The following is a 24958-nucleotide window of genomic DNA, read 5'->3' as shown; positions in this document are numbered from 1 at the left end:
AGGGGGGAGCTAATTGAAACTTACAGAATACTGAGAGGCCTGGATAGAGTGGACATGGAGAGGATGTTTCCACTAGTGGGGGGGACTGGAACTCGAGGGCACAACCTCAGAGTAAAGGGACGATCCTTTAAAACAGAGATGAGGAGGAATTTCTTCAGCCAGAGAATGGTGAATCTGTGGAACTCTTTGCCGCAGAAGGCTGTGGAGGCCGGGTCATTGAGTGTCTTTAAGACAGAGATAGATAGGTTCTTGATTAATAAGGGGATCAGGGGATATGGGGAAAAGGCAGGAGAATGGGAATGAGAAAAATATCAGCCATGATTGAATGGTGGAGCAGACTCGATGGGCCGAGTGGTCTAATTCTGCTCCTATGTCTTATGGTATGGGCTGTCACTGGTATTATTAGAGGGGGTGAGGAGGGTGGAATAGTGAACAAAGACCTGATAATGTTCTAAACCTGATTTTTGCATTTAACTATGCTAATTCTAATGGAATTAATAGTGCCGTCTCTTTGGGATCTAATTAGATTATGGGATAATGAGAGATTGGTGTCAGTCTCCTGCCATTAACCTCTTTCCCCTCTGTTCTTCTGGAACTGGCTGACTGTCCACTGCTCTTATTCTCCCGTCTCCCCATCCACTCAGCCCCGAGCTCCCACCCTTTGCAATTCCTTCTTAGTCCCTTTCATCCCTCTTTTAAAAGCCTCCCCAAAACCTACCTTATTTGCCTCTCTGACCCATCTCTTTCCTTACTCTGGAGGAAGATGCTCCAATCAACCCATACCCCCCTCTCACTGCACCTCCTCCCACTCCAACCCCTCCCACCCATTCCCTATCCCAAACAGTGCAGAGCACTTTGAGGGTGTTTACTTCCAGGATATGGGGTGACCTTATTGAGGTCTATAAAATAATGAGGGGCACAGATCAGCTAGAGAGTCAACATTTTTTCCCAAGGGTAGGGGAGTCTAAAACTAGAGGGCATAGGTTTAAGGTGAGAGGGGAGAGATACAAAAGTGTCCAGAGGGGCAATTTTTTCACACAGAGGGTGGTGAGTGTCTGGAACAAGCTGCCAGAGGTAGTAGTAGAGGCGGGTACAATTTTGTCTTTTAAAAAGCATTTAGACAGTTACATGGGTACGATGGGTATAGAGGGATATGGGCCAAATGCGGGCAATTGGGACGAGCTTCGGGGTTTAAAAAAAAGGGCGGCATGGACAAGTTGGGCCGAAGGGCCTGTTTCCATGCTGTAAACCTCTATGACTCTATGACTGTTGCTTGTTACGCAGGTAAATGCATTTAAACTGTTTCCTGAGCAAGTTCAGCTGCTGAATCGGTGCCAAGTGGTGACAGAGGCTTGTAATTGGAATAGCTGAAATGTCAGGGATTGTGAAATGAGTTTGGGATGGTGAGATTGAGTTACATCATCGAATCACGGCTCAGTTGAAGCCACATCGATCGACGTGCTGAGTTACACCCGGTCTCCACTCACGGAGCTTGAGAGATTCCAGAGAAACGGACAGCCGCTTCCCAGCATGGAGCTCAGGAACTTCCTAATCATCATCGCTGCAGTGACAGCAGGAACAAGGGCAGCGATTGGTGAGTATATTGTAGGGGCCACACTGCGGAGAGGGGCAGCCTGGGGACCTGAGCTCTGGCTGCAGAGTTTGGCTTCCAGAATTGATCTTGAGCTGTCCCCGTCTTCAGCGAGCGAGTCGGAGTAAAATTACCCCAAGTAAGATCCAAACTAAATTAAACTTTCTCTCTGGTGGAGGGAGGAGTTTGGGTTCCAATTCAGCCCTGACCAATGGAATGAAAGTCCACAATCAGAGATCCTCCAAATTGTTTTAAATGTCTATTTTTATTCACTTGATGGACACGGCCATCGCTGGCTGGGCCAGCATTTATTGCCCATCCCTAGTTGCCCTTGGAGGGCAGTTGAAAGTCAACCACATTGCCGTGGCTCTGGAGTCACATGTAGGCCAGACCGGGTAAGGACGGCAGATTTCCTTCCCTAAAGAAGCCAGGTGGGTTTTTCCGACAATCGACAACAGGTCATCAGGAAATTCTTAATTCCAGATATTTTTTATTGAATTCAAATCTCACCATCTGCCGTGGCGGGATTCGAATCCGGGTCCCCAGAACATTCGCTGAGTTTCTGGATTAATACTCTAGCAATAATACCACTAGCCTATCGTCTCCCCCTTAGAAAGGATCGAGAGGGTGGGTGGATGAAGCAATAGGAATGAAAACTCTAGTTTTGTGTTCTTATCCCAGTGTCTTTTTAAGTTTATTTTAATAGTGTCACAAGTAGGCTTACATTAACACTGCAATGAAGTTACTGTGAGAATCCCCTAGTCGCCACACTCCTGTTCGGGTACACAGAGGGAGAATTTAGCATGGCCAATGCACCCTAACCAGCACGTCTTTCAGACTGTGGGAGGAAACCGGAGCACCCGGAGGAAACCCACGCAGACACGGGGAGAATGTGCAGACTCTGCACAGACAGTGACCCAAGCCGGGAATCGACCCGGGGTCCCTGGCGCTGTGAAGCAGCAGTGCTAAGCACTGCGTAGGAGCTACAGAATTCAGCCTCCAAGGGTGGCGGTCTCATGATTATGATTGTGACCTCTTGCACAGCCTTCCTTCCACATTGCCCTCTTTTGCCCTCTTTTGTCTTCATTGGACTGCATCCCCCCTCCCACCGCTTGGCAAAACCCACCTCCTGGTCAAACGTCAGGGGTGAGATTCTCTCGCCTCCCAGCCGCATGTTTCCTGCCGGCGGGAGGTGGCGCCTTGTTTGCCGGCGGTGTGATTCTCCAGTCCCACCCTATCGATGGGAATCCCCAGTCAGTGCAGGCAGGACTGGAGAATCCCACCGGCGTGAAGAGGTGGAGAATTCAGGCTCAGACATTTGTTGGGGTCTGCGTTCCACAGCACAGGGCTGTCCAGAGAGATGCTGGTGTGTGGCACCAGGGGCAAGGAGACCCCTGTACCTCCAATCCTAGGCACAGCACCAATCTGACTGAGTGGGGTCCATGGGCCCAGTGACACTGTGCTCGCTATGAAGACCAGCTTGGTATAGAGATGGAGGGCAGGAACGGGTTTGCCCTGGCAGAGTGGTGAACAGCGTATCAGGAGCAGTCCAGCACTCTGACAGAAAGTTGTTGACCTTGTGCCGAAGTCTCTGGCAAACTGAGGACTGCCTCGTGCATGGCACTCGTTGGCAATCAGTTTCCCTCTGGCATGACCCAAGGTTGAAAGGCCCGATGACATGCCAGTGGGCAGCTGTTTTAATAAGAATTCACAACATGCAAATGAATGCAGATGGTGCCACCAGCCAGCGGGCAGGGTGGAATCCGCCATTTACCCACCACTGGGACAATTACAAAGAGAACAAAGAACAATACAGCACAGGAACAGGCCCTTCGGCCCTCCAAGCCCGTGCCGCTCCCTGCTCCAAACTAGACCATTCTTTTGTATCCCTCCATTCCCACTCCGTTCATATGGCTGTCTAGATAAGTCTTAAACGTTCCCAGTGTGTCCGCCTCCACCACCTTGCCCGGCAGCGCATTCCAGGCCCCCACCGCCCTCTGTGTAAAATATGTCCGTCTGATATCTGTGTTAAACCTCCCCCCTCTCACCTTGAACCTATGACCCCTCGTGAACGTCACCACCGACCTGGGGAAAAGCTTCCCACCGTTCACCCTATCTATGCCTTTCATAATTTTATACACCTCTATTAAGTCTCCCCTCATCCTCCGTCTTTCCAGGGAGAACAACCCCAGTTTACCCAATCTCTCCTCATAACTAAGCCCCTCCATACCAGGCAACATCCTGGTAAACCTCCTCTGCACTCTCTCCAAAGCCTCCACGTCCTTCTGGTAGTGTGGCGACCAGAACTGGACGCAGTATTCCAAATGCGGCCGAACCAACGTTCTATACATCTGCAACATCAGACCCCAACTTTTATACTCTATGCCCCGTCCTATAAAGGCAAGCATGCCATATGCCTTCTTCACCACCTTCTCCACCTGTGACGTCACCTTCAAGGATCTGTGGACTTGCACACCCAGGTCCCTCTGCGTATCTACACCCTTTATGGTTCTGCCATTTATCATATAGCTTCTCCCTACATTATTTCTACCAAAATGCATCACTTCGCATTTATCAGGATTGAACTCCATCTGCCATTTCTTTGCCCAAATTTCCAGCCTATCTATAATCCTTCTGTAGCTTCTGACAATGCTCCTCACTATCTGCAAGTCCTGCCAATTTTGAGTCGTCCGCAAACTTACTGATCACCCCAGTTACACCTTCTTCAGATTGTTTATATAAATCACAAACAGCAGAGGTCCCAATACAGAGCCCTGCGGAACACCACTAGTCACAGGCCTCCAGCCGGAAAAAGACCCTTCCACTACCACCCTCTGTCTTCTGTGACCAAGCCAGTTCTCCACCCATCTAGCCACCTCCCCCTTTATCCCATGAGATCCAACCTTTTTCAATTGAAACATGACTTTACACTGGCGGATTTCTGACTTTTTGCCTCTCGTCAGAGGGATCTGATGGGCAAAGGGATCTGGGTGTACAGGTATACAGGTCGCTGAAAGTGTTAATGCAGGTGGAGAAGGTAGTCAAGAAGGCATACGGCACGCTTGCCTTCATCGGCCGGGGCATTGAGTTTAAAAATTGACAAGTCATGTTGCAGCTTTATAGGACCTTAATTAGGCTGCACTTGGAATATAGCGTTCAATTCTGGTCGCCACACTACCAGGAGGATGTGGAGGCTTTGGAGAGGGTACAGAAAAGATTTACCAGGTTGTTGCCTGGTATGGAGGGCATCAGCTATGAGGAGAGGTTGGAGAAACTTGGTTTGTTCTCACTGGAGCGACGGAGGTTGAGGGGAGACCTGATAGAAGCCTGCAAGATTATGAGAGGCATGGACAGAGTGGATAGTCAGAAGCTTTTTCCCAGGGTGGAAAAGTCAATTACTAGAGGGCACAGGTTTAAGGTGCGAGGGGCAAGGTTTAAAGGAGATGTACGAGGCAGATTCTTTACACAGAGAGTGGTGGGTGCCTGGAACCCGTTGCCGGGGGAGAGAGTGGAAGTGGATACAGTAGTGAGTTTTAAGGGGCGTCTTGACAAATACATGAATAGGATGGGAATAGAGGGATACGGAAGGGTAGGGGGTTTTAGTTCAGTCGGGCAGCATGGTCGGTGCAGGCTTGGAGGGCCGAAGGGCCTGTTCCTGTGCTGAATTTTCTTTGTTCTTTGTCAGATTCTCCATGTCCGCCTGGCACCAGAGCTGCCGTGGGTGAGTTGGGAGAATTCCGCCCATTGAGGGTTTGCTGCACTATGGTGGGAACAATAGAGACATAGACTATTTTCTAAATGGGGAGAGAATTCAGAAATAAGAAGTGCAAAGAGTCTTGGAGATCATTGTTCAAGATTCTTTGAAGGTTAACGGGCAGGTTCAGTCAGCAGTTAGGAAGGCAAATACAAAGTTAACATTCATGTCGCGAGGGCTAGAATACAAGAGCAGGGATGTACTTCTGAGGCGGCATAAGGCTCTGGTCAAACCCCATTTGGAGTATTGTGAGCAGTTTTGGGCCCCGTATCTAAGGAAGGATGTGCTGGGCCTTGGAAAGGGTCCAGAGGAGGTTCACAAGAATGATCCCTGGAATGAAGAGCTTGTCGTATGAGGAACGGTTGAGGACTCTGGGTCTGTACTTGATGGAGTTTAGAAGGATGAGGGGGGATCTCATTGAAACTTACAGGATACTGAAAGGCCTGGATAGAGTGGACGTGGGGAAGATGTTTCCATTAGTCAGAGAGACTAGGATCCGAGGGGCACAGCCTCAGAGTGAAGGAATGACCCTTTGGAACCGGGATGAGGAGGAAGTTCTTCAGTCAGAGAGTGGCAAATCTATGGAATTCATTGCCACAGAAGGCAGTGGAGGCCGGATCATTGAGTGTGTTTAAGACAGAGATAGATAGGTTCTTGATCGGTAAGGGGGTCAGAGGTTACGGGAGAATGGGGTTGAGAAACCTATCAGCCATGATTGAATGGAGGAGCGGACTTGATGGGCCGAAAGGCCTAATTCTGCTCCTATATTCTGCTGGTGGGTGAAACTAGAACTAGGGGGCATGGCCTCAAAATAAGAGGGTGCAGATTTAGGACTGAGTTGAGGAGGAACTTCTTCACACAAAGGGTTGTGAATCTGTGGAATTCCCTGCCCAGTGAAGCAGTTGAGGCTCCCTCATTGAATGTTTTTAAGCCAAGACAGGTTTTTGAACAGTGACGGAATTAAGGGTTATGGTGAGCGGGCGGGTAAGTGGAGCTGAGTCCACAAAAAGATCAGCCATGATCTTATTGAATGACGGAGCAGGCTCGAGGGGCCAGATGGTGGAGCAGGCTCGAGGGGCCAGGTGGCGGAGCAGGCTCGAGGGGCCAGATGGTGGAGCAGGCTCGAGGGGCCAGGTGGCGGAGCAGGCTCGAGGGGGCCAGGTGGCGGAGCAGGCTCGAGGGGCCAGGTGGCGGAGCAGGCTCGAGGGGCCAGGTGGCGGAGCAGGCTCGAGGGGGCAGGTGGTGGAGCAGGCTCGAGGGGCCAGGTGGCGGAGCAGGCTCGAGGGGCCAGATGGCGGAGCAGGCTCGAGGGGCCAGGTGGCGGAGCAGGCTCGAGGGGCCAGGTGGTGGAGCAGGCTCGAGGGGCCAGATGGCGGAGCAGGCTCGAGGGGGCAGGTGGCGGAGCAGGCTCGAGGGGCCAGGTGGCGGAGCAGGCTCGAGGGGCCGGATGGCGGGGCAGGCTCGAGGGGGCAGATGGTGGAGCAGGCTCGAGGGGGCAGGTGGCGGGGCAGGCTCGAGGGGCCAGATGGTGGAGCAGGCTCGAGGGGGCAGGTGGCGGAGCAGGCTCGAGGGGGCAGGTGGCGGAGCAGGCTCGAGGGGGCAGGTGGCGGAGCAGGCTCGAGGGGGCAGGTGGCGGAGCAGGCTCGAGGGGCCGGATGGCGGGGCAGGCTCGAGGGGGCAGATGGTGGAGCAGGCTCGAGGGGCCAGGTGGCGGAGCAGGCTCGAGGGGCCGGATGGTGGAGCAGGCTCGAGGGGCCAGATGGTGGAGCAGGCTCGAGTGGCCAGGTGGCGGAGCAGGCTCGAGGGGGCAGGTGGCGGAGCAGGCTCGAGGGGGCAGGTGGCCTCCTCCTGCTCCTAGTTCTGACGTTCTTATATTCTGATAGTCTTATTAAGTTCAGGTGTCCACTTGTTCAGGTAGGTGCTAGTGGATAAGGAGCAGAGAGGCCGTCTGGTGTCCTGGCCAACATTCCTCTCAAGCGGAAAAAAAAACACAGAATGGATGACTCAGCTGACTGCTGTTTGTTGGATTATGGGATCGAACTGTGTAAAAATTGGTTGTCGTGTATCTGTATCACCAACAGTCACTGCCGTGTGCGTGGAGACTTTAGCCGTGTTTTGGTGAGGTATAATAAGGTGCAATCTAAAGATAGACACCTTACCTAACTTTGTGAATTGTCTGCTGTTTCCCCGTCTAGAAATTGAATCTGTTTCTGCAATGCTGTACTACGGCTACACACCGGATTCAAAAAGGAGTATAGACATCTTCAACATCGACTCCATCCCCTTCATGGTCTATGACTATGGAGAAAAAACGTTTGTTTTAAATGGGAATGTGACAGATGGAATAAAGGAGCTAGGCCAGAAAGAAGTGACTTATTACACAGAGCGGGCTCGTGGCTTCAGCACTCGACTGCAAACCATCACCGAAGAAATGATAAAGTTGACAAATGCTAAAACTATCATGAGCAGTAAGTCACTCACCTGCAGTTTAAAAAGCTACTTGCATGAAAACTAAAATTAATGCACTTGCATTCTTCTTTTTATTTATTTTATTAGTGTCACAAGTAGGCTAACATTAACACTGCAATGAAGTTACTGTGAAAATCCCCCAGTGGCCACACTCCGGTGCCTGTTCGGGTACACTGAGGGAGAATTTAGCACGGCCAATGCATCCAAACCTGCACATCTTTGGACACTAAGGGGCAACTTAGCATGGCCAATCCCACCAAACCTGCACATCTTTCAGACTGTGGGAGGAAACCGGAGCACCCGGAGGAAACCCACGCAGACATGGAGAGAATGTGCAAACTCCACACAGACAGTGACCCGAGCCGGGAATCGAACCCGGGTCCCTGGCGCTGTGAAGTTGTTGAAGTTGTGCTAAGCACTGTGCCACCCATTCAGTGACAAACACCATTTATTTCCCAGTTAACCTGAGCCAGTTCATGACTTAAATTACATTTAAGTTCAGAACTCCAGTTTCAGACTTAGTAAATCACTTTCAAACTCAATGTGAAATTCTCTCATGTTATGATCACCCAGCTGCACAGGATCCTTTACTATCAGATTGGTAATGAATGCTATCTAACACAAAGGATGACACAATTAAACTGCTACCCTGCTTTGTTCCATTTGGAGACTGTACCAAATGCATTCTATGCATGTGTCTGACATCCTACTTTCTTATCTCCCTCCTGTTACTACTTCTGGCTTTTCTGAGCCAAAATCCTTCTTCGCCACCATCCTTATTGGAACACTTCATTTCCAGGGTTCTCTCCTCCCTTCCATTGTTCCTGCTTTTTCAAGTTCCACTTTCTCACCGTGCTTTGGGTAAAGAAGTTTCTTCTGAAATCCCGATTTGACTGCTTGGGGCAGGGGGGAATGTCTTATATTGATGGCCTCTCATTCTGCTCTCCCCCACTGACCAGAATCAGTAAGAATAGGCAACAACACCTCCTCCACGATCATCCTCAACACCGGTACCCCACAAGGCTGTGTTCTCAGCCCCCTACTATACTCCTTATACACCTATGACTGTGCGGCCAAATTCCCCTCCAACTTGATTTACAAGTTTGCTGACGACACCACCGCAGTGGGTCGGATCTCAAACAATGACGAGACAGAGTACAGGAATGAGATAGAGAATCTGGTGAACTGGTGCAACGAGGGTTGTAGAGGGTTGTTTTTCAAACTGGAGGCCTGTGACCAGCGGTGTGCCTCAGGGATCAGTGCTGGGCCCACTGTTATTTGTCATTTATATTATTGATTTGGATGAGAATATAGGAGGCATGGTTAGTAAGTTCGCAGATGGCACCAAGCTTGGTGGTATAGTGAAGAAGGTTATCTAGGATTGCAACGGGATCTTGATCAGTTGGGCCAGTGGGCTGATAAATGGCAAATGGAGTTTAGAACATAGAACATAGAAAAACTACAGCACAAACAGGCCCTTCGGCCCACAAGTTGCGCCGGTCATGTCCCTACCTACCTAGGCTTATATATAGGCTTACCTATAACCCTCAATCCTATTAAGTCCCATGTACTCATCCAGAAGTCCCTTAAAAGACCCTATCGAGTTTGCCTCCACCACCACTGACGGCAGCCGATTCCACTCACCCACCACCCTCTGAGTGAAAAACTTTAGACAAACTTTAGACAAATGCAAGGTGATGCTTTTTGGTAGATTGAACCAGAGCAGGACTTACTCAGTTAATGGCAGGGCGTTGGGGGAGGGTTATAGAACAAAGAGATCTAGGGGTACATGTTCATAGCTCCTTGAAAGTGGAGTCACAGGTGGACAGAGTGGTGAAGAAGGCATTCGGCATGCTTGGTTTCATCGGTCAGAACATTGAATACAGGAGTTGGGACGCCTTATTGAAGTTGTACAAGACATTGGTAAGACTTGGAATACTGTGTACAGTTCTGGTCACCCTATTATAGAAAGGATATTATTAAACTAGAAAGAGTGCAGAAAAGATTTACTAGGATGCTGCCAGAACTTGATGGTTTGAGTTATAAGGAGAGGCTGAATCGACTGGGACTTTTCTCTCTGGAGCGTAGGAGGCTGAGGGATGATCTTATAGAGGTCTATAAAATAATGAGGGGCTCAGATCAGCTAGATAGTCAATATCTTTTCCCAAAGGTAGGGGAGTCTAAAACTAGAGGGCATAGGTTTAAGGTGAGAGGGGAGAGATACAAAAGTGTCCAGAGGGGCAATTTTTTCACACAGTGGGTGGTGAGTGTCTGGAACGAGCTGCCAGAGGCAGTAGTAGAGGCGGGTACAATTTTGTCTTTTAAAAAGCATTTAGACAGTTACATGGATAAGATGGGTATAGAGGGATATGGGCCATCGCGGGCAATTGGGACTAGCTTAGTGGTTAAAGAAAAGGTTGGCATGGACAAGTTGGGCCGAAGGGCCTGTTTCCGTGCTGAAAAAAGCTGGAATAATCTCTCCCTCAATTGTACTTTGTGAGCATCAGGTGACCTCAGCTTGGATTCTTGTGGAGAACCATTTCTCACCTACTGCCCCTCTGAATAAACACTCACTCCATTCTGCCCCATGTCCCCTGATTCCACATACTCTGACCTTATTGATTAGTCTAATATGGGACACATTATCAAAGGAAACCCAGAAAAATTGCATCGCACTGTTTACTGTCTGTTCCCTCCTCAAAAAATTCAAGCAAGGTTTTGCCTTTTGAAATCCATGCTAATCATTTCGACATTTCTCATTTCTTGGTTTTGTTTCTTGAGGAAAGATACCGTTATTTTTCCTACCACTAATGTTAAACTAACCATCCTCTAACCCCCTAGACATGTTTTTGATTTGATTTATTATTGTCACATGTATTAACATACAGTGAAAAGTATTGTTTCTTGCGCGCTATACAGACAAAGCATACCGTTCATAGAGAAGGAAAGGAGAGGGTGCAGAATGTAGTGTTACAGTCATAGCTAGGGTGTAGAGAAAGATCAACTTAATGCGAGGTAGGTCCATTCAAAAGTCTGACAGCAGCAGGGAAGAAGCTGTTCTTGAGTCGGTCGGTGCGTGACCTCAGACTTTTGTATCTTTTTCCCGACGGAAGAAGGTGGAAGAGAGAATGTCCGGGGTGCGTGGGGGGTCCTTGATTATGCTGCTGCTTTGCCGAGGCAGCGGGAAGTGTAGACAGAGTCGATGGATGGGAGGCTGGTTTGAGTGATGGACTGGGCTACATTCACAACCCTTTGTAGTTCTTTGCGGAACTGTTCTGTCCATCTTCTTAAATATAGGATTGGCATTAGTTTTCTGCCAATCCTCTGGTACACCTATTCCTATCAAATTATTAATTATGAGACCTATGACTGCTATGTCTTCCCCAGATTCTTTCCACATGCAGAATAAGTGAAAGTTCTGAGGGGTACACATCCGTCCAAAGATGTGCGGGTTAGGTTGATTGGCCATGCTAAAATTGCCCCTTAGTGTCCTGAGATGTGTAGATTAGAGGGATTAGTGGGTAAATATGTAGGGATATGGGGGTAGGGCCTGGGTGGGATTGTGGTCGGTACAGACTCGATGGGCCGAATGGCCTCTTTCTGCACTGTAGGGTGTCTCTGATTCTATGATACACGGTGTGACAGTTTTTTTGTTGTTATTTGAATCACAGAAAAGCCCGTTGTACACATCTACACCAAGGAAGATTATGCCCCACATCACGCAAACACCCTGTATTGTTACGCGGAGAAATTCTACCCTTTCGAGATTGGGGTCACCTTCCTGGTGAATGGGAGGCCGTTCGCCGGGTTGGTCAATTCCTCACAGTTAGTGGTTGAGCTGGACTGGACATTTAACATCTTGAAGTACATCTGGATCGATCCACAGGATGGAGACAGTTACAGCTGCCAAGTGGATCATATCAGCCTGGATAAACCACTGACTGTTTCAATGGGTATGTTCGATATTGAGGTATTTCAGGCATTTGATATTAAGGGATTTGACAAGAATAACAGTGTCTGAAATGGAACATGTGCACCCATTTCACCTTTTTCAATTAAACAAAAGCTTGAGGGACAGCCATTGCCTGATTCATTCCCCAGTGCAATGCCTGGACCAATCAGAGTCAACCTGCCTGGTTTGAAGCTCGGCAGTTAACTGTTCCATGGTGCATTCTTCATGGCAACGCCTCCACCAATCAGAGGTCCACCTGCCAATCAATCTGCAGCTTTATATAACCCTAGTTACGCCACACTTGGAATTTAGTGTTCAATTCTGGTCGCCACACTACCAGAAGGATGTGGAGGTTTGGAGAGGGGACAGAAAAGATTTACCAGGATGTGATTTGCTGGACAAATGTGAGCTAATGCATTTTGGAAGGTCTAATACAGATAGGAAATATACAGTAAATGGCAGAACCCTTCAGAGTATTGGTAGGCAGAGGGATCTGGGTGTACAGGTACACAGGTCACTGAAAGTGGCAATGCAGGTGGAGAAGGTAGTCAAGAAGGCTTACGGCATGCTTGCCTTCATCGGCTGGGGCCTTGAGTTCAAAAATTGGCAAATCATGTTGCATCTTTATAGAACCTTAGTTAGGCCGCACTTGGAATATAGTGTTCAATTCTGGTCGCCACACTACCAGAAGGATGTGGAGGTTTGGAGAGGGTACAGAAAAGATTTGCCAGGATGTTGCCTGGTATGGAGGGCATTAGCTATGAGGAGAAATTGGAGAAACTTGGTTTGTTCTCACTGGAGCGACAGAGGTTGAGGGGAGACCTGATAGAAGTCTACAAGATTATGAGGGGCATGGACAGAGTGGATAGTCAGAAGCTTTTTCCCAGGAAGAGTCAATTATTAGGAGGCACAGGTTTAAGGTGAGAGGGGCAAGTTTTAAAGGAGATGTACGAGGCAGATTTTTTGCACAGAAGGTGGTGGGTGCCTGGAACTCGCCACTAAGGTTCTATAAAGCTGCAACATGACTTGCCAATTTTTAAACTCAATACCCCGGCCGATGAAGGCAAGCATGCCGTAAGCCTTCTTGACTACCTTCTCCACCTGCATTGCCACTTTCAGTGACCTGTGTACCTGTACACCCAAAGAACAAAGAACAAAGAACAGTACAGCACAGGAAACAGGCCCTTCGGCCCTCCAAGCCTGTGCCGCTCCTTGGTCCAACTAGACCAATCGTTTGTATCCCTCCATTCCCAGGCTGCTCATGTGACTATCCAGGTAAGTCTTAAACGATGTCAGCGTGCCTGCCTCCACCACCCTACTTGGAAGCGCATTCCAGGCCCCCACCACCCTCTGTGTAAAAAACGTCCCTCTGATATCTGAGTTATACCTCGCCCCTCTCACCTTGAGCCCGTGACCCCTCGTGATCGTCACCTCCGACCTGGGGAAAAGCTTCCCACCGTTCACCCTATCTATACCCTTCATAATCTTGTACACCTCTATTAGATCTCCCCTCATTCTCCGTCTTTCCAGGGAGAACAACCCCAGTTTACCCAATCTCTCCTCATAGCTAAGACCCTCCATACCAGGCAACATCCTGGTAAACCTTCTCTGCACTCTCTCTAACGCCTCCACGTCCTTCTGGTAGTGCGGCGACCAGAACTGGACGCAGTACTCCAAATGTGGCCTAACCAGCGTTCTATACAGCTGCATCATCAGACTCCAGCTTTTATACTCTATACCCCGTCCTATAAAGGCAAGCATACCATATGCCTTCTTCACCACCTTCTCCAGCTGTGTTGCCACCTTCAAGGATTTGTGGACTTGCACACCCAGGTCCCTCTGTGTTTCTATACTCCTGATGACTCTGTCATTTATTGTATAACTCCTCCCTACATTATTTCTTCCAAAATGCATCACTTCGCATTTATCCGGATTAAATTCCATCTGCCACCTCTCCGCCCAATTTTCCAGCCTATTTATATCCTGCTGTATTGCCCGACAATGCTCTTCGCTATCCGCAAGTCCAGCCATCTTCGTGTCATCCGCAAACTTGCTGATTACACCAGTTACACCTTCTTCCAAATCATTTATATATATCACAAATAGCAGAGGTCCCAGTACAGAGCCCTGCGGAACACCACTGGTCACAGACCTCCAGCCAGAAAAAGATCCTTCGACCACTACCCTCTGTCTCCTATGGCCAAGCCAGTTCTCCACCCATCTAGCCACTTCTCCTTGTATCCCATGAGCCTTAACCTTCTTAACCAACCTGCCATGTGGGACTTTGTCAAATGCCTTACTGAAATCCATATAGACGACATCCACGGCCCTTCCTTCATCAACCGTTTTTGTCACTTCCTCAAAAAACTCCACCAAATTTGTAAGGCACGACCTCCCTCTTACAAAACCATGCTGTCTGTCACTAATGAGATTGTTCCGTTCTAAATGCACATACATCCTGTCTCTAAGAATCCTCTCCAACAACTTCCCTACCACGGACGTCAAGCTCACCGGCCTATAATTTCTTAAACAACGGGACCACATTCGCTATCCTCCAATCCTCAGGGACCTCACCCGTGTCCAAAGAAGCGACAAAGATTTCCGTCAGATCCATCTGCCCATCAATACTCTTAAGGGTTCTGCCATTTACTGTATATTTCCTATCTGTATTAGACCTTCCAAAATGCATTACCTCACATTTGTCCGGATTAAACTCCATCTGCCACCCCTCCGCCTAAGTCTCCAACTGATCTATATCCTGCCACGGGATGTAGTCCACGGCAAGTATCCTGCTCACTTTGGGGATAGCACATCTCCGGCATCGCCGGTATCTCCACACTTTGGGGATTAACAAAGACTGGGTGAATTCTGATGTTCAGTGAACACAGACAGAGAGTGAAGCTGCTGATGTTTGGATATTTCCTACAGATCCGCCTTCTCCAGGGCCGCAGTCTGGAATCATTGTCTGCGCTGTTGGAGTTATCGCTGGAGTTATCGGCTTGCTAATCGGTCTGTATCTGGTGACAACAATCTGCAGCAGGTGAGAACCTTCTCTTTATTGCGACTGGTTTCGTTCTCACAAACACCGAATGCTTTGAATTCTGTTGAGATTTATCAAGTGACAGCTTCAACTTCTTTATAAATTCATTCACAGACTGGGGAAGCCGCCTTCCAGACAGTTCCGCAAAGAATAACATTGTGACACAGGATGGAAATATCTCTGATTAAGGTTTGTGTCAGTAATCTCACTGATAATCTCCTCACTTTAACCGCCGTGTTACTGTCAGAGTCACAGGGGGACAGCTTTATTCATTTTATTAGAGTCACAAGTAGGCTGACATTAACACTTCAATGAAGTTACTGTGAAAATCCCCCAGTCGCCACACTCCAGTGCCTGTTCGGGTTCACTGAGGGAGAATTTAGCCCGGCCAATGCACCCTAACCAGCACGTCTTTCAGACTGTGGGAGGAAACCGGAGCACCCGGAGGAAACCCACGCAGACACGGGGAGAATGTGCAGACTCCGCACAGTTAGTGACCCAAGGCAGGAATTGAACCCAGGTCCCTGGTGCTGTGAAGCAGCGGTGCTAACCTGCTGCCGCCACCCAAGTATTGTGCCCCTCAAGCAGTGTAAGACTGTATTCAAATATCCACATTCCAGCAATGAATATTTTACCCATTTTTCTGTCCTTCAAGGGATGTGGACATCATTGACTAAGTCAGCATTTATTGAACACCTCTAATTGCCCCTTGGGAAGGCAGCAGTGAACTGCCTCCCTGAACCTGCTGCAGTCCCTGTGGTGTAGGTACACTCACAGTGCTGTGAGGGACGGAGTTCAAGGTTTACACCCAGACACAATGAAGAAATGGCCGAAATATTTCCAAGACAGGATGGAGAATGGCTCAGAGGGGAAGCTCCAGGTGGTGGTGTTCCCAGGCAGACTCACTAACATGGGACAGAGATTCACTGCCTAACAGACTCAAATCAAGGGCAACACATGGTCAAATCGCTATGGAATTCTCACCCACATCTAAATCGATCACAAAATATATTGGTTTCAGAATAAGTATCAGTTACATCAGTGGCTGTTCAAAATGTCCAGGAATTAGTGCTGGGGGACAGTGTAGAGGGAGCTTTACTCTGCATCTAACCCCGTGCTGTACCTGTCCTGGGAGTGTTTGATGGGGGACAGTGTAGAGGGAGCTTTACTCTGTATCTAACCCCGTGCTGTACCTGTCCTGGGAGTGTTTGATGGGAACAGTGTAGAAGGGAGCTTTACTCTGTATCTAACCCCGTGCTGTACCTGTCCTGGGAGTGTTTGATGGGGACGGTGTAGAGGGAGCTTTACTCTGTATCTAACCCCGTGCTGTACCTGTCCTGGGAGTGTTTGATGGGGACAGTGTAGAGGGAGCTTTACTCTGTATCTAACCCCGTGCTGTACCTGTCCTGGGAGTGTTTGATGGGGACAGTGTAGAGGGAGCTTTACTCTGTATCTAACCCCGTGCTGTACCTGTCCTGGGAGTGTTTGATGGGGGACAGTGAAGAGGGAGCTTTACTCTGTATCTAACCCCGTGCTGTACCTGTCCTGGGAGTGTTTGATGGGGACAGTGTGGAGGGAGCTTTACTCTGTATCTAACCCCGTGCTGTACCTGTCCTGGGAGTGTTTGATGGGGACAGTGTAGAGGGAGCTTTACTCTGTATCTAACCCCGTGCTGTACCTGTCCTGGGAGTGTTTGATGGGGACAGTGTAGAGGGAGCTTTACTCTGTATCTAACCCCGTGCTGTACCTGTCCTGGGAGTGTTTGATGGGGGACAGTGTAGAGGGAGCTTTACTCTGTATCTAACCCCGTGCTGTACCTGTCCTGGGAGTGTTTGATGGGGGACAGTGTAGAGGGAGCTTAACTCTGTATCTAACCCCGCGCTGTACCTGTCCTGGGAGTGTTTGATGGGGAACAGTGTAGAGGGAGCTTTACTCTGTATCTAACGCCGTGCTGTACCTGTCCTGGGAGTGTTTGATGGGGGACAGTGTAGAGGGAGCTTTACTCTGTATCTAACCCCGTGCTGTACCTGTCCTGGGAGTGTTTGATGGGGGACAGTGTAGAGGGAGCTTAACTCTGTATCTAACCCCGCGCTGTACCTGTCCTGGGAGTGTTTGATGGGGGACAGTGTAGAGGGAGCTTCACTCTGTATCTAACCCCGTGCTGTACCTGTCCTGGGAGTGTTTGATGGGGGACAGTGTAGAGGGAGCTTTACTCTGTATCTAACCCCGTGCTGTACCTGTCCTGGGAGTGTTTGATGGGGGACAGTGTAGAGGGAGCTTAACTCTGTATCTAACCCCGCGCTGTACCTGTCCTGGGAGTGTTTGATGGGGAACAGTGTAGAGGGAGCTTTACTCTGTATCTAACCCCGCGCTGTACCTGTCCTGGGAGTGTTTGATGGGGACAGTGTAGAGGGAGCTTTACTCTCTATCTAACCCCGTGCTGTACCAGTCCTGGGAGTGTGTGATGGGGACAGTGTAGAGGGAGCTTAACTCTGTATCGAACCCGGTGCTGTACCTGTCCTGGGAGTGTTTGATGGGGGACAGTGTAGAGGGAGCTTTACTCTGTATCTAACCCGATGCTGTACCTGTCCTGGGAGTGTTTGATGGAGGACAGTGTAGAGGGAGCTTTACTCTGTATCTAACCCCGCGCTGTACCTGTCCTGGGAGTGTTTGATGGGGACAGTGTAGAGGCAGCTTTACTCTGTATCTAACACCGTGCTGTACCTGTCCTGGGAGTGTTTGATGGGGACAGTCTAGAGGCAGCTTTACTCTGTATCTAACCCCGTGCTGTACCTGTCCTGGGAGTGTTTGATGGGGGACAGTGTAGAGGGAGCTTTACTCTGTATCTAACCCCGCGCTGTACCTGTCCTGGGAGTGTTTGATGGGGACAGTGTAGAGGCAGCTTTACTCTGTATCTAACACCGTGCTGTACCTGTCCTGGGAGTGTTTGATGGGGGCAGTGTAGAGGGAGCTTTACTCTGTATCTAACCCCGTGCTGTACCTGTCCTGGGAGTGTTTGATGGGGGACAGTGTAGAGGGAGCTTTACTCTGTATCTAACCCCGCGCTGTACCTGTCCTGGGAGTGTTTGATGGGGACAGTGTAGAGGCAGCTTTACTCTGTATCTAACCCCGCGCTGTACCTGTCCTGGGAGTGTTTGATGGGGACAGTTTAGAGGCAGCTTTACTCTGTATCTAACCCCGTGCTGTACCTGTCCTGGGAGTGTTTGATGGGGACAGTGTAGAGGGAGCTTTACTCTGTATCTAACCCCGTGCTGTACCTGTCCTGGGAGTGTTTGGTGGGGGACAGTGTAGAGGGAGCTTTACTCTGTATCTAACCCCGCGCTGTACCTGTCCTGGGAGTGTTTGATGGGGACAGTGTAGAGGCAGCTTTACTCTGTATCTAACCCCGTGCTGTACCTGTCCTGGGAGTGTTTGATGGGGGACAGTGTAGAGGGAGCTTTACTCTGTATCTAACCCCGTGCTGTACCTGTCCTGGGAGTGTTTGATGGGGACAGTGTAGAGGGAGCTTTACTCTGTATCTAACCCCGTGCTGTACCTGTCCTGGGAGTGTTTGATGGGGACAGTGTAGAGGGAGCTTTACTCTGTATCTAACCCCATGCTGTACCTGTCCTGGGAGTGTTTGATAAGGGATAGTGTAGAGGGAGCTTTACTCTGTATCTAACCCCGTGCTGTACCTGTCCTGGGAGTGTTTGATGGGGACAGTGTAGAGGGAGCTTTACTCTGTATCTACCTTGATGTTTCTCAAGAACCCCAATACCTCCTCCTTTTTGATCTCAACATGACTCAAACTATCGACACATCCTTTCCCACCAAGTCCTTCTCTTTGGTGAATACTGACACAAAGTACTCATTTAATACCTCGCCCATTTCCTCTGGCTCCACGCATAGATTCCCTCCCTTGTCCTTGAGTGGGCCAACCCTCTCCCTGGCTACCCTCTTGCTCTTTATATAAAAAGCCTTGGGATTTTCCTTAATCCTGCTGGCCAATGCTTTTTCATGACCCCTTTTAGCCCTCCTTACTCCTTGCTTAAGTTTCTTTCTACTTTCCTTGTATTTCACACTTGCTTCATGTGTTCCCAGCCTCCTAACTTTGACAAATGCTTCATTTTTCTCTTTGACTAGGCTCACAATATCTCTCGTTATCCAAGGTTCCCAAAACTTGCCATACTTATCCTTCATCCTTACAGGAATGTGCCGGTCCTGAATCCCTATCAACTTACACTTGAAAGCCTCCCACATGCCAGATGTTGATTTGCGCTCAAACATCTGCCCCCAATCTACATTCTTCAGTTCCTGCCTAATATTATTATAATTAACCTTCCCCCAATTAGCACCTTAACTTGAGGACTACACTTATCTTTATCCATCAGTACCTTAAAGCTTATTGAATTGTGGTCACTGTTCCCGAACTGCTCCCCTACTGAAACATCAACCACCTGGCCGGGCTCATTCCCCAATACCAGGCCCAGTACGGACCATTCCCTAGTTGGACTATCTACATACTGTTTCAAGAAGCCCTCCTGGATGCTCCTTACAAACTCTGCCCCATCCACGCCCCCTAGCACTAAGTGAGTCCCAGTCAATATAGGGGAAGTAAAAATCTCCCATCACAACAACCCTGTTACTTTTACACCTTGCCAAAATCTGCCAACACATCTGTTCCTCAATCTCCCGCTGGCAGTTGGGTGGCCTATAGTAAACCCCCAACATTGTGACTACACCCTTCCTATTCCTGAGCTCTACACATATTGCCTCGCTGTATGAGCCCTCCGAGGTGTCTTCCCGGAGTACAGCTGTGATATTCTCCTTAAACTAGATAGATTGGGGGGAGGGGATCAAAGTGACGTGACTGAGAGTGAGGAAGGTAGCTCGCAAACAGAGAAGGGTTATAGGCAGTGCAAGAGGGCAGGTGGACTGGGAACAGAGAAGGGGAGAGGTCAGACCATAGGATTGAGATGTGTCTACTCTAATGCCAGGAGTATAGTGAATAAACAACTAGCTAAAGGAGGAGAGGGCTTGGGAGATGTTAGTAGCGCTTCAACAAACCGGGTCCAGATAAAGGCTGGCATAAAGACACTTTGCCTGAATGCACGAAGCATTCGAAACAAAGTAAATGAGTTGATGGCACAAATCCATACAAATGAATATGATCTAGTGTCCATCACAGAAACGTGGTTGCAGGGTGACCGGGACTGGGAACTGAATATACAGGGTTATCAGGCATTTAGGAAGGATAGACAGGTAGAAAAAGGAGGTGGGGTAGCTTTGTTAATAAAGGATAATATCAGGACGGTAGTGAGAGATGACATAGGCTCTAAGGAGCAAAACGTGGAATCATTGTGGGTGGAGATAAGGAATAGTAGGGGGAGAAAGACACTGGTAGGCGTGGTCTATAGGCCCCCAAATAATAACTTAGAGGTGGGGAGGGCTATAAACAAGCAAATAATGGATGCGTGCAAAAGTGGAACGGCAATAATCATGGGGGATTTTAACCTATATATTGATTGGTCGACTCAAATTGGACGTGGAGGGCTTGAGGATGAGTTCTTGGAATGCTGTCGGGATTGTTTCATTGAACAGTATGTTACAGAACCTACGAGAGAGCGAGCTATCTTGGATCTGGTTCTGTGCAATGAGACAGGTAGGATTAAGGATCTTCTTGTGAAGGATCCTCTTGGGATGAGTGATCATAATATGGTGGAATTTCTGATACAGATGGAGGGTGAGAAAGTAGGGTCCCAAACCAGTGTCCTCTGCTTGAACAGAGGGGAGTACGATAGGATGAGGATGGAATTGGCTAATGTAGAATGGGCGAGCAGACTGGTGGGTAGGACAGCTGAGGAACAGTGGAGGATTTTCAAGGAGATTTTTTTAAGTACTCAGCAAAAATATATTCCGGTGACAAAGAAGGACTGTAAGAAAAAGGATAACCGGACGTGGATAACGAAGGAAATAAAGGAGAGTATTAAAATAAAATCAGATGCGTACAGAGTGGCCAAAAATAGTGGAGAATTAGTGGATTGGGAAAACTTTAAAGAAAAACAAAGAACGACTAAGAAAGCGATTAAGAAAGGAAAGATAGATTATGAAACTAAACTAGCTCAAAATATAAAAAATGATAATAAAAGTTTTTACAAGTATATAAAAAGGAATAGAGTGGCTAGAGTGAATGTTGGACCCTTGGAAGATGAGAGGGGGGATTTAATAGTGGAAAACGAGGAAATGGCTGAGACTTTAAATAAGTTATTTGTGTCGGTCTTCACGGTGGAAGACACAAATAGTTTGCCGAATATTAGAGATCGAGAGTTGGTGGGAGGGGAGGTCCTTAATACAATTACTGTTACTAAGGAGGTGGTGCTTGGTAGACTAATCGGACTGAAGGTAGACAAGTCCCCGGGCCCGGATGGAATGCATCCCAGGGTACTGAAAGAAATGGCTGAGGTAATAGCAGATGCGTTAGTAGTAATTTATCAAAATTCGCTGGACTCTGGGGTAGTGCCGGCTGACTGGAAAACAGCTACTGTTACGCCGCTGTTTAAAAAAGGAAGTAGACAAAAGGCGGGTAACTACAGGCCAGTTAGCTTAACGTCCGTAGTTGGGAAGATGCTAGAGTCCATTATTAAAGAGGAAATAACAGAGCACCTGAATAAGAATGGTTCGATCAAGCAGACGCAGCATGGATTCATGAAGGGAAAGTCGTGTTTGACGAATCTACTGGACTTTTATGAAGATGTCACTAGTGCGGTTGACAGAGGGGAACCGGTGGATGTGGTGTTTTTGGATTTCCAGAAGGCGTTCGATAAGGTGCCTCACAAAAGGTTGCTGCAGAAGATTGGGGTACACGGAGTTAGGGGTAAGGTGTTGGCGTGGATTGGGGATTGGCTATCGAACAGGAAGCAGAGAGTTGGGATAAATGGGTGCTTTTCTGGTTGGCAGTTGGTGACCAGTGGCGTGCCGCAGGGATCGGTGCTGGGGCCTCAATTGTTTACCATTTACATAGATGATCTGGAGGAGGGGACTGAATGTAGGGTATTCAAGTTTGCTGATGACACGAAGGTGAGTGGGAAAGCGAATTGCGTGGAGGACGCGGAAAGTCTGCAGAGAGATTTGGATAGGCTGAGCGAGTGGGCGAGGATCTGGCAGATGGAATATAACGTTAGCAAATGTGAGGTTATCCACTTTGGAAGAAATAATAGTAAATTGGAATATTATTTAAATGGAGAAAAATTACATCGTGCGACTGTGCAGAGGGACCTGGGGGTCCTTGTGCACGAATCGCAAAAACTCAGTCTGCAGGTGCAGCAGGTGATCAAGAAGGCGAATGGAATGTTGGCCTTTATCGCGAGGGGGATAGAATATAAAAGCAGGGAGGTCTTGCTGCAACTGTACAAGGCACTGGTGAGGCCGCAACTGGAATACTGTGTGCAGTTTTGGTCCCCTTATTTGCGAAAGGATATATTGGCCTTGGAGGGAGTGCAGAGAAGGTTCACCAGGTTGATACCGGAGATGAGGGGTGTGGCTTATGAGGAGAGATGAAACAGATTGGGTCTGTACTTGTTGGAGTTTAGAAGGATGAGGGGTGATCTTATAGAGACATATAAGATAATGAAGGGGCTGGATAGGGTAGAGGTGGAGAGATTCTTTCCACTTAGAAGGGAAACCAGAACTAGAGGGCACAGCCTCAAAATAAGGGGGGGCCGGTTCAGAACAGAGTTGAGGGGGAACTTCTTCTTTCAGAGGGTAGTGAATCTCTGGAATTCTCTGCCCATTGAAGTGGTGGAGGCTTCCTCGTTGAATATGTTTAAATCACGGGTAGATAGTTTTCTGATCGATAAGGGAATTAGGGGATATGGGGAGCAGGCGGGTAAGTGGAACTGATCCACGTCAGATCAGCCATGATCTTGTTGAATGGCGGGGCAGGCTCGAGGGGCCAGATGGCCGACTCCTGCTCCTATTTCTTATGTTCTTATGTTCTTAACCAGTGGTGCAACACCCCCACCCCTTTTAGATCCCCTTCTATCCTGCCTGAAACATCTGTATCCTGGAATGTTAAGCTGCCAATCCTGTCCTTCCCTTAACCAAGTCTCTGTAATGGCAACAACATCATAGTTCCTCGTACTAATCCAAGCTCTAAGTTCATCTGCCTTACCTGTTACACTTCTCGCATTGAAACAAATGCACTTCAGTCCACCAGACCCTCTCTGATTAGCAATCCCACCCTGCCTGCTGTTTCTCTGGGTCTTACTGGCCCTACTCCCTCATTCCCCTTCAGCTAATTCACCTTTGCTTTGGGTCCCACCCCTCTACCAAACAGTGTAGAGGGAGCTTTACTCTGTATCTAACCCCGTGCTGTACCTGTCCTGGGAGTGTTTGATGGGGGACAGTGTAGAGGGAGCTTTACTCTGTATCTAACCCCGTGCTGTACCTGTCCTGGGAGTGTTTGATGGGGACAGTGTAGAGGGAGCTTTACTCTGTATCTAACCCCGTGCTGTACCTGTCCTGTGTGTGTTTGATGGGGACAGTATAGAGGGAGCTTTACTCTGTATCTAACACCGCGCTGTACCTGTCCTGGGAGTGTTTGATGGGGACAGTGTAGAGGGAGCTTTACTCTGTATCGAACCCCGTGCTGTACATGTCCTGGGAGTGTTTGATGGGGGACAGTGTAGAGGGAGCTTTACTCTGTATCTAACCCCATGCTGTACCTGTCCTGGGAGTGTTTGATGGGGACAGTGTAGAGGGAGCTTTACTCTGTATCTAACCCCGTGCTGTACCTGTCCTGTGTGTGTTTGATGGGGACAGTATAGAGGGAGCTTTACTCTGTATCTAACACCGCGCTGTACCTGTCCTGGGAGTGTTTGATGGGGACAGTGTAGAGGGAGCTTTACTCTGTATCGAACCCCGTGCTGTACATGTCCTGGGAGTGTTTGATGGGGGAAAGTGTAGAGAGAGCTTTACTTTGTATCTAGCTCCGTGCTGTACCTGTCCTGTGTGTGTTTGATGGGGACAGTGTAGAGGGAGCTTTACTCTGTATCTAACACCGCGCTGTACCTGTCCTGGGAGTGTTTGATGGGGACAGTGTAGAGGGAGCTTTACTCTGTATCGAACCCCGTGCTGTACATGTCCTGGGAGTGTTTGATGGGGGAAAGTGTAGAGAGAGCTTTACTTTGTATCTAGCTCCGTGCTGTAGCTGTCCTGGGAGTGTTTGATGGGGACAGTGTAGAGGAAGCTTTACTCTGTATCGAACCCCGTGCTGTACCTGTCCTGGGAGTGTTTGATGGGAACAGTGTAGAGGGAGCTTTAATCTGTATCTCACCCCGTGCTGTACCTGTCCTGGGAGTGTTTGATGGGGGACAGTGTAGAGGGAGCTTTACTCTGTGTCTAACCCCGTGCTGTACCTGTCCTGGGAGTGTTTGATGGGGGACAGTGTAGAGGGAGCTTTACGCTGTATCTAACCCCGTGCTGTACCTGTCCTGGGAGTGTTTGATGGGGACAGTGTCGAGGGAGATTTACGCTGCGATATGGCGGTACGGTGGTTAGCACTGCTGCCTCAGAGCTCGAGGGGCCTGGGTTCAATTCCGGCCTTGGGTCTCTGTCTATGCGGAGTCTGCACATCCCCTCCGTGTCTGCGTGGGTTTCCTCCCGCACTGCAAAGATGTGCTGGTTATGTGGAGTGGCTGTGCTAAAGTGTCCCCTAAGTGTCCGGGGGGTAGCAGGGTAAATACATGGGGTTACGGGGAGAGGGACTGGGTGGGATTGTGGTCGGTGCAGACTCGATGGGCTGAATGGCCTCCTGAATGGCACTGTGGGGATTCTGTGATGGATTCCCTGATTCCCTGGGAGCGCTCGATTCTAACAAGTGTCACCCAGGACAAGCGCTAAGCAGATTGGAAATACTTCCACAGCAGTTTGAGGTTTGATCTCACGAATACTTTTCCAATCTTTGACTCTAGATTAGAGATCGCTGGGAGAAGGGGAGCCGCCATCTTCACCTGCCAGATGATTCTGGCTGTTAGCGTGAAGATCACATCAAACATACATCAAGGATGTTCATGGAATCTGGCGAATTGCAGACAAGATAACGCAACGGTGGGAATCCTGTGGGAATCTATTAAAAATAAGCAATAAACTGGA

The 24958-nt window shown here is 48.8% G+C and overlaps 1 protein-coding gene across 1 annotated transcript; it reads left to right on the top strand.

The window, feature by feature from the left end:
• Positions 1–1427: 1427 nt before the first annotated feature.
• Positions 1428–24958, top strand: LOC144487965 (class II histocompatibility antigen, B-L beta chain-like). Its single transcript, XM_078206010.1, has 6 exons — positions 1428–1594; positions 7541–7813; positions 11486–11767; positions 14695–14806; positions 14921–14995; positions 24778–24958. Exons 1-5 carry the CDS (start codon positions 1531–1533, stop codon positions 14958–14960), a joined length of 771 nt encoding a protein of 256 aa, XP_078062136.1. The 5' UTR covers positions 1428–1530; the 3' UTR covers positions 14961–14995; positions 24778–24958.

The sequence above is a fragment of the Mustelus asterias genome, unplaced genomic scaffold (genome assembly GCF_964213995.1).
Source record: "Mustelus asterias unplaced genomic scaffold, sMusAst1.hap1.1 HAP1_SCAFFOLD_1168, whole genome shotgun sequence".
Classification (NCBI taxonomy): Eukaryota; Metazoa; Chordata; class Chondrichthyes; order Carcharhiniformes; family Triakidae; genus Mustelus; species Mustelus asterias.
This window is presented reverse-complemented; position numbering and strand designations above follow the sequence as displayed.